The 10,248-nt window shown below is 46.1% G+C and overlaps 1 protein-coding gene across 1 annotated transcript in view; it reads left to right on the top strand.

Annotated features, from left to right (window-relative positions):
* Positions 1 to 10,248, top strand: part of GALNT13 (polypeptide N-acetylgalactosaminyltransferase 13) — a gene marked incomplete at its 5' end in the record, with an annotated part of 72,594 nt that overhangs the window by 15,819 nt on the left and 46,527 nt on the right. Inside the window, one exon of the mRNA XM_009885471.1 lies at positions 5,100 to 5,280. Within this exon, the coding sequence (XP_009883773.1) occupies positions 5,100 to 5,280 (181 nt within the window). The remainder of the gene's footprint in view (positions 1 to 5,099; positions 5,281 to 10,248) is intronic.

Here is a 10,248-nt window from a genome sequence, read left to right on the forward strand (position 1 = left end):
CCCACAGCATCCCTGGGGCTCCCGCAGCATCCCTGGGGCTCCCGCAGCACCGCCGGGGCTCCTGCATCCCCCGCTGCCCGCCCGGGCAGCACAGACTGATGGTCAGCGGTGACCGTCCGTCTGTCCCGGCAGGACAACCGCTCTCTACCTATCAAACACCCCACGGGAGCGTGGCGAGGGCTGCGGCCACGTGCAATGTCCTTATTTCTGGATAAATTGATAATTTATCTTTTAGCTGTGCCGCTGCTCATTGCTGAGCGGTCTTTAATGATATCTTTTAATAACGGCCACTGGGGAAAATAAAATAATACACCTAGCAGGAATCTTTTACAGCTGTGGGAGTCTACTTTAGTAAATGAAAACTTTTATTCTTAAATGTTTACCATGTTTTTATTTATAGAATTCCTTAAACATTTTTAGTTTTCTGTAAAATTCTCTGTTTTTTTCCCAACCAGAGAGTGCCCTGAAACTCCTCAGAAAGGAGCTCATATAGCTTCAGAAGGGGTACTAAAAATAACCTGTCAATCAGAAAAACAAGATTATTCCTTAGAATAATCCAAATGGGCCAAGGCAGGGCTAGAGAAAGCAAATGCCTACTCTAACAGGAATAAGATGCTGGTTGCTTTTGGGTTTCTGGCAGCGGATAGAAGGGCAGGAGAGGCCGCGCAGACGTTTCCGTGCGTATTTCCGAAGCAGCGTGATATATTCATACATTGTTCTCGGCCTCTGAAAGTGCTGGCTTTGCTGTTGTAGGAAGTCTTCTAGTAAATGAGTAAGGAGCAAGGATGTTTAATTCGCTGGTAACTGGCTGTAGTGTCCCATCTATAGATATTGCTCTTATTACAGCCCGTGTGATGGGCAACCGCCCGGTGTGGACCCCACGCGGGGCGGCAGAAGGGACAGTCCCGGCGCGATGGGCGCAGACACCCCGTCCCCTCCCCGGCTGTGGCTGCTGGACCAGCACCGGCATCCCCGAAGTCTCTGCGCTCCCCGCGGAAATGCCGATGACGCTGGATGCTATTGAGGAAGCTTTTCCAGATTTGCACAAATAGCGGTTTTTCAGCCTGACCGTGCGCGAGGTCTCAACTTTCAGCTGCAAAATTATAGGTGTGAGAGAGCGTTGAAAGAGGGTTAAGGACACGGTTTTAGCGGGATGGTGGCTGTGGATGAGGGGCAGAGCGGCGCCGCGTAATGATGGGAATAGCGGCGTGTCACTCCTGGCGGGGCCGGAAAGGCTGCGCGCCTGTGTGCGTGCGTGCGAGATTGTTCTCAGAAGTGCGCTGTGACACTGAAATGAATTTTGTGTGGTGGTGAGGGGAATGGCGGGTATGTAAATCCCTCATCACCCGGCAAACAGATTGAAAGTCCATCTCCGGGCTTTTCGATATTCCTCAGCTGTCTGACGGTATTAAGTGATTTTAGGAGCACAGTTTGCTCACAAATTGTGCTCAAAATACATTTGTGTGCATACATTTAAAGCACACAACGTTTTTCCCTTTCTTCGGACTGCGTTACTTTTTCCGTATGTCAGGAGTCTTATGTTTCTATAGGGAAAATATCCAAGAAACACCAGTTCAGTTGATTTCGTTAGACAGATCTTTGGCATTGGGGTTTTCAGGATTTTTTCCCCCTAATTATTACTTATGAACCACTATGTAGCAGCCTTTAGCTCATTTAACGTGACTGTGCTTACGTCTTAACTTATCTTCCGACTGCAGTAATCTTTGGGGATTTTTTACCGTAGCTTTGATCTGTGCATATACGTGAGAGATGTTTAATGTAACAGCATCATCGATAAACACACACGTGTACCGAAAGAACCCCTTTAGTGAAAGAAATATTTTCTAAAATGAAGTAAATAGTTATTAGCATTTAAAGCATTTGCTTTTGGGGTTTGTATCTCTGTAACCTGAGATTTTAGTTTCATTTTACGCTGAACTTTAAAGAGTGACGTTGACTGAGGGTTCAAAAATGATGGAAGAGAAAAAATCCAGATAGTGGGATGCAGAGATCAGACGGGGTTTAATGCGCTCGTTTTATGCAATAATAGGAACAGTTTTAAAATGTCTGTGAAATCAAAGGTAGTTCTAAATAATTAATGCCTGTATTTGAAAAGGGATAAATTTTGTGGGTGAATATAAGCCTTAGTTTTAATTCCGTGGTGTGCAGTGTCCTCCCACAAATTTTGAAGGAATTAATATTTGTAAGCGAAAAGATAAATAGAAAATGGGTTAGTCCCGCACGGGTTTATTAGAAGCTAAATTAGAACGTGCTCATTTTCCAGAGGAGGGAAATGCGGCGGATCTGCTGGATCTGTTCTTCTCTGAAACATTTCAATAGGGGCACTCTGGAAGTCATCTCCTGAGTTGGGAGAAGATGGAGGGAAATGAGCTGGTGGGTGGGAAAACGGGTGGTGCTGAAGGACGAGACATCAGCCCGGGGACAGGGCACCCTCGGAGTTTCTTCATTGTGAAGTTGCAGCTCAATGTTGGTTGTTTGGTTTGGGTTTTTTTTACTAAATACTTTTTCACAAAAGGTGGAAAACAAACACGTGGAATGCGCTGGGTTGGAAGATGCAGAGAGGGACTCAAAGGAAGACTGAAGTTCTGTGCTTGGAAGGGTATCTGATTTTGGGGAGCTCACTCAGGTGGAAGGAGAAGGGTTCAACTTCATGGGAGGAGGGGAGGAAGACACCTTCAACCTTAAAAATTGTGATGTGACAATAACTGGTTTATGAATAATTCAGTGTGAAAATTAGAGTTGTTTTGTTAGGTTTTTTTTTTAAGTGAGATGCATCAATGTTGTACCAGAATATTTGCAGCCCGACTGTCTTTAGTCCCTCGGTGCTTTTAGTCGCCGTCGGGGCCCTCATCGCCTGTCGCGACGGGCGGGAGGTCAGTGGTTCTTTTCCTGGGAAGAGAGGACCCAGATGACCAGAAGGACTGTTGTAAAGCGGTAATTCGTAAAAGCATTGTCGTGTTTAGAAAAACCGGAATCCCAAACTTTTAGATGAACTTCTGGAAAGCAGTCGCTTTGCCAGGGAATATCCAGGAAGGGCGGGTTGCTTTTGCGATGGTACTGGAACGATGAAAGCCCTCATCTTCCGCACAGAGAGCACATTCCCGTGACAGCTGCACTAGATAGCAGATTGCACCCAGATCAGCCAAAAATGTGCTTTAAGAAATGTACAGGAACACACACTTTAAAAAAGCGGCGGCGTGGGAGGAATTTCCTGCCAGGGGGAATAATCGGGGCAGGGGGAGAGCGGGACCAGCCCGGGGCAGGGGGGGATGCCGGTCCTTCGGCAGAGACCCTGGGTTAAAGCGCACCTCAAATCGCGGGTGCTCCGTGCTGTCCTGCCCCGTCAGCTCCTCCCGGGTTGCTTTGTGAACGTATCCCTGGTGTATTTTGCGGTTCCCTTTGGGTACAGCCGCGTTTTCCTCGGCATCCGTCAGCTTGAAGTTTCACCTGAACCGAGCAGTTGTCAGCGAGCTGCAGAACACACGATGTTAACCGCAGGAGGATTTTGGCGTTGCCATTGCTTATCCCACCAGAGTGCATCAGTTAGCATACTAATGAAATTATATAAAAGGGTTTAGCCCTAATTAAATAAAATCTGCATTAAGTTACTATGGTAACTGTTATGTCTGTGTCAAGGAGCACTTATTACAAGACTGTACCAGCGTTCCTGTTTAAAACACCCGGTGGTTCTTAAACTCTGCGTTTTACTGCCAGGAGGTATTGGGAATTTTAGGCTGCTTGGGAGGAGACTAAAGCAAAGGGTGGGACGAGCCTAAATAAGGAACCGGGCAGTTGGCGATGCCTTTGTTGATGCCAAAAATGTCAGTGAACCTTGGCGAAGAGTGAATCCCAAGGGATGGGCATTACCTGGCAGACCAGCAGAGCTCCGTAACCCTGTGAGCATCCGCTGGAGCCCCTCGTCTGCCCCGGTTGTTCACGCGGCCGCCCGCGTTGTGCCGCCAGTGCCGCAAACTTGGACCTTCGGCCCTCTGTAGTTTCCCCTCGAGTTCTTTTCAGGGCCTGGAAAGGCGGGAGGTTGCAGAGCAGCTCTTAATAGACAAATTGATGTATATCATACCAAGAGTCTAGTGATCCAACAGGAAAATGTGTTACTCAAGACTCTAGTGATCCAACAGGAAAATGTGTTACTTCATTTCACAGCAGAGTATTAAAGTCCAGGTTTGGATGATTTTTTGTATTCTTGTGCAGTCCTGTTGAAGGCAGGGAGCTTACCCGGAGCGTACGTTTTGGCTCCAGTAGTGGAAAGGGGCAGTTTGCATCTAGAAGTTCATCAAAATCTTTTCTTTGTCTATAACTTTTTTTTTTTTTTGAGTCGATCATGGCACTCACCAGCATATGAACCAGAGTACATACGTTTTGCATCTGTGTTTCACTTCTGTGGTGCTGCAATGTCCAGAGTATCTGTGCTTGCTGCTTTCTCTTGCTGTCTGTGCTATAACCGAGATCTGCTGTGCCTTTGCAGGGTCATCAATGTTATTCTGCTTTGAAAAATAGATACATATTTTTAAAATATGTATGTCTTTTTACATATTTTAAGTATATATACATATTTTTCAACTACATTTTCAAATACATAAAGATACATATCTTGAAGGTCCCTTCCAACTCTAACCATTCTATGATTCTATGAGAGAGAGAGATATATTTATATATGTATAGAAGTAAAAGTTCTTCCCTGTTTCTCTAAATATTTTGGAATCCTGGAAAATGCAAATACACAGATGACATCCCTGCCCTACACTTGGTCCACTGCAGCGTGGCCCCTTTCTAAGACTGTGGTTTGTCCGTGTCTGCGCTGTACGGACACGCAACCCGGTGAACCATTCACACAAGCTTTCACCTTGTCCTTAAAATCTGTGCACTTTTGTTACTGTGAACAGTTGTGCCCCCGCTCTTTCCATCCCTTAAACTTTTGTTTGAAATTCCCTGTTGGATTGTGACCCGGGGAAATAAACGGGGAGATAGCTGTGAACCTGTCTGTCAGAGTCCCTCCCGCTGTAAATTCGGCGTGTTTTCTATTTGTTTTAGTCAACGTTTTCTGCATATTTTAATTCCAGATTTGGCAGTGCGGCGGCTCCCTCGAGATTGTCACCTGCTCGCACGTTGGCCACGTTTTCCGAAAGGCAACACCTTACACCTTCCCGGGTGGCACGGGACACGTCATCAACAAGAACAACAGGAGACTGGCTGAGGTCTGGATGGATGAGTTTAAGGACTTCTTCTATATAATATCCCCGGGTAAGAAATTCTATTTTCTGATCATATCCTGATCTGTAAAGCTGTCTGAAAAAAAGGAAAGTGTAGACATATATGTGTGTATATGGACTAAAAGTTGAGACAGAACAGCAAAAGCGCTTTCAAAATTCAAGGGAATGTCCTTCCCATGTGTCAAAACCTTCTACATTCTGTTACCAAGATCGTAAGTTGGTTTTTTTTCAGAATGTGATTCTCATCGTGTTTGCAACCAAGTAGGAAAGCCCTTTGACCCATTTAGTCTAAGAAACTCAGAATTTGGCCAGATTATCCTTATGATCCCCAAAGGTCCCCTCAGAAGGTGTCAGTGGGAGGGACAGCAGAGGTGCTCGGGGTCACTGCGCGGACAGCAGGAGGACTTGGAGCAGAGGACTCAGTGCCATGAAGTATTTTCATCATGTCCTTCTGTCCCCCCCCCGCCAAGTATCAGTCCTCAGGAGAAACACTTTTCTAAAATACAGATTTCTCTTCCTTTTTGTTGCTGATTTTAATTTATATGACATTATAGCGCACATAACGTGTACGGATTATGTACAGTGTAATCAAATATTTCATACACAATTCTATGACATAAAAAACCGTATTCCTGTTTGATCTTAAGGGATAAGGATTGTATTGTGGGTAAATATTTTGATAAAATAACCTAGTGTTGTTATATTAAAGCTGAGGATGTTTTCATCTAAAGATAATTATGGCCTCCGTATGAGCGAGCTGAATGGAGCAGATACATTAAACTGGAGTGGGACGTGGGGGTTTCAGCCGTGAGTCTCTGCCGCTCTCTGGCTCTCCCTCTGCGAAGGACGTGCCGTGTCCAGCGTGGCGCGGAGCTGCTGCCCCCTTCGCCTGGTGTAGACGGTCAACCTGCGCACATCGAGCGCCGTCGCATTTTGGTTTGACTATTTTTTCTTCTTTATTTAAGCATCAGTGTCCTTCATGCAACTGATGCTTAAATAAATCTTGGTCTCTGGAATCATATACCGACTACCCTCAGGTCTGCTACGTGGCAGCTTTCATGTTCTTACTTTCATCATTTAAAATTTACCCGTTCGCTTGAAAAATTAGACTTGGAGACAATTCAATTTTTAACCAACTCGGGGTTTTAAACAAAACTTCTTTGATTTCTGAACAAACACAGAATCAAAAATTTCATGAGCGGCCACGATGAGAAAGAAAGAGTATGTCCCTTGAGTGCTGGCGCTCCAGTAAAGGCTGGTGTGCACCTGTATTTCGGGCGGTCTTTGGTCCCAGTCAGCCTCACAAAGCAGGCGTTTGGAGCTGAGCCTTTTCTTTCTGTGAATCGGGACCAGTAGTTTTATTTAATTTGATTTGGCTGAAATAAATGAAAAAATAAGGTTAATATACTTCATAATGTTATTTGGCTTTTAAAGATTTGTATGTAAAATGGAAAACTATTCTGAGTGGTTTTTCTACTCGGAACAGTTTTACTGATACCTCAGAATTATACAGTTAATAAAAACTAAATTGCTTCAGTTCAAAAGCCAGAATATACAATGTTTCGAGTATGAAAGGCAGTTATTTTTCATAGTATTTATAAATTACTACTTAAAATGTCTGTGGCAGAGAGTAGCCACGGACTGTGTAAGCTACTGTTACTGTTATATTGTGTGCTCCGGGATACTCTTCCCGTTCTTCCATCTTTAAACTTCCTTCCAATTTAAATTCTGTAGCAACAGAATCAGTTTAAAATTTTCACTATCACCAAGAAACAAACCCCGGACCACATTATTACCCGTATGAGTTTTGCGTTTCATCTCGGGCACAATGCACTGTTATTATACCTCAGCTCATCCCGGCCGCAGACCTGCTTGTTTCCACAAGCTCTTGTGGTGCTTTGATTTTTCCAGGAGTTCGGGACGTCTCAGTCAACCGTCAGGTGCCGACATGTAATCACAGGCTGGGAAGTCGGGCGGCTCTTGGTTTCTGCGTGGGTTATCGCACGTGTCCTGTGGCTCTCACTGTGTGTGCTCATAAAATATTCTGAGTCTGTCCTGGAAAACCTGTATCAATCCCAAAAAGATTTAAAGCACCATAAAAAAAGAGTCTGTGCACATCTTGAGTGCCCTGGAAATGGTGTAAGATATTTGTAGACCTATACCTTATACATGTGCTAAATATATATGTATGTAAATGTGTACATAACCAAAAGATTCAAGCCTAGAACAAATCTGGAAAAAAAAAGTCAACAGACTGATGCCCCCCATCAGTGAGAGGTTTGGGTTGGCTCTGAAAGTTTTTGGGAAGCATTCCTAGGGCTCTGCCTCCAGCTTGGAGAAGGGCTGTTGCACCGTGAGGGAGAGAGGTGCGGGCAGGTTTCTTCTGTCCTTTTGAGGTACCTTCTCGGGGGCTTCTTCTCGCGGTGCTCTGGCAACAGGGCACAGAGTGGAACATCCGAGGAGGAAGGTCTGGTCTCCGCAAGGAAAAGTAAGTCTGTTCTCTCCAGGGAACAGCCCGTGAGGAATGTTTCTTGGTCTGATAGGAGGGATGAAACCATGGGAGAAGACTAAATGTTCCTGACTTCAGGACTGGTAACAAGAGGCAAACTGGCCATTGAGGGGAACCACCATCCCTCTCCAGCCCAGCTTTCGTAGGGGTGGCAGCGGAGTTCCCAGAGGGCAGAGCAGAGTCTCCAGAAACCATCAGTATCTTCAAATCCTTTGTCCTCTGCTGTTGGTGATTCTACTGAGTCACGGCGAGGATGAACTGCTGCCGTCGTCTGGAGGAACAGGTCCGCTATTGAAGCTACTGGTGTTCCTCATCACTCACAGTTGCTGCTCGTACGGACATCCCGTGCCACACCTTGTGGAAGTGCTTTATGGCTTTCACTTGGACTGGATTTAACAGAATGCAGAGGAGAAACGTACCATGGGTGAAAAACAACCACATTAGCAGGATCCTCTTCAGTGTGGAAATCCAACTTTGTGTGGGATAGGCAGGATTGTGTCTCTCTGTGATTGGTAATTGTACCTACTCAATTAACGCTGAAGGAATAGGGCGCGTGACAGAAAATTTGGCTGACTCTTTCTAACATAATTGGTTTCTGTTCTGCAAGAAGAAGGGAAAACATTGGGAAAAATAGCTATAATGCTGACAAATGAATGTCTAATATGATGTAAAAGTGAATTCAAAACCAAGCTAAGAGGCAGTCAAGTTCAAACCGTAAATATATCGCATGAGATGAGCCATTCTTTGACTCTGCTCGCCCTTATTAAGTTCTTTTTTTTTGTGCAGTCTCATAATGCCAGGTTCCTGTTGCATTTTTGTTGAACTAAATGCATTTCTAATAATTTATCCTGAAAGCGTACATTTCCTTGGGAGCGTGAGGCCCACGAGCACCAACAATGCGTCTGCACCACGTGCTGTGTGCGGTGAATACGTTGCTCTCTCTGTGCCTTTGTATTCTGCCTTGACAGCGAGTTCTTCTGGGCTGATTAGGAGTTAGTTGCTCTGAAGCATTGCGGTGAGCTCATGCTCTAAAAATATCATACTAAGGGCTATTTAAAATACAATGCATTTTAAATGAGATATTAGCAAAATGCATTTAAAGGTGACTTGAATAGTGATGTGCGTGGGGGAATAATGGAAGAATTCATAGAATCACAGAATGGTTTGGGTTGGAAGGGACCCTGAAGGTCATCCAGTGCCGCCCCCTGCCCTGGGCAGGGACACCTCCCACCAGCCCAGGTTGCTCCAAGCCCCGTCCAACCTGGCCTTGAACACCTCCAGGGATGGGGCAGCCACAGCTTCTCGGGGCAACCTGCCCCAGGGGATCACCACCTGCACAGGCAACAATTTGTTCGCAATATCTGATCTAAATTTCTCCCTCTTCCAGTTTGAAGCCATTCCCCCTCATCCCACGGCTCCCCTCCCTGATCCAGAGTCCCCCCCACCTCTCCTGGAGCCCCTTTAGGCACTGGAAGGGGCTCTGAGGTCTCCCCTTTTTGGCCTTCTCTTCTCCAGGCTGAACCCCCCCAACTCTCCCAGCCTGTCCTCCCAGCAGAGGGGCTCCAGCCCTCCCAGCATCTCCGGGGCCTCCTCTGGCCCCGCTCCAACAGCTCCGTCTCCTTCTGCTGGTGGGACCCCCCGAGCTGGAAGCAGCACTGCAGGTAGGGCGTCCCCAGAGCGCAGCAGAGGGGCAGAATCCCCTCCCTAGTTTCAGAAAGAGTGCCAGGTGAAATTGCTGCTGTGTAGTTTTCTAAAATGCGTCATTGGGCTGTTCTAAGCACGGGTCCCCCGGGGTTACAACAGGACTCCCGATGGGCCTTGATTTTTTTTTTTTAATCGTTTTTTTCCACCGAATTTCTACTGAGTTGTTGGAGTGAGGAATTTAGTGCTGAGCAAAAGCTTAAGTTCAGTTGTAGAAATTAAAAAAAAAAGGGCGATGGAAAAATACATCTACTTTAAACCTACCTTTGACCAGCTTGACTAGTTCTCCAGCACATCTGCAAATCCTGGAGCAGTCCCCTCGCTACGGACTGTCGCTGCCCTGCTCCTGAACTGATGTGACATGTCACACCTCCGATGCAACAGAGTGATTTGGAACCACCCAGTTAAAAGAAAATGAAACTGGCAGTAGGACATTTCCATCTATCGGAGCGCCCGCGTTGCAGGAGGCCGTGTAAATTGAGCGACACAGTCATACCTCTGTAGCTCTAAGTATTTTAATTTTGAGATATAATTTTGAAAGTGGGTAATGAGGAGCGTGTTGGATGATGTAAATCAGGACCTTAATGCTTTGTGCTGCTGGTTCCAGCCTGGAGCTCTCTGTACGGTGCTGCTGTCACGGGGCATTATTTGGTGTGGCCATCTTCTGTCAAGGTCATTGATGGATGGATGGGTGGGTGGGTGGGTGAACGGATTGGATGGATGGATGGATGGGTGGATTGGATGGTTGGTTGGGTGGATGGGTGGATTGGATGGGTGGGTGGGTGGGTG

The sequence above is a fragment of the Charadrius vociferus genome, unplaced genomic scaffold (genome assembly GCF_000708025.1).
Source record: "Charadrius vociferus isolate BGI_N301 unplaced genomic scaffold, ASM70802v2 scaffold404, whole genome shotgun sequence".
Taxonomy (NCBI): Eukaryota; Metazoa; Chordata; class Aves; order Charadriiformes; family Charadriidae; genus Charadrius; species Charadrius vociferus.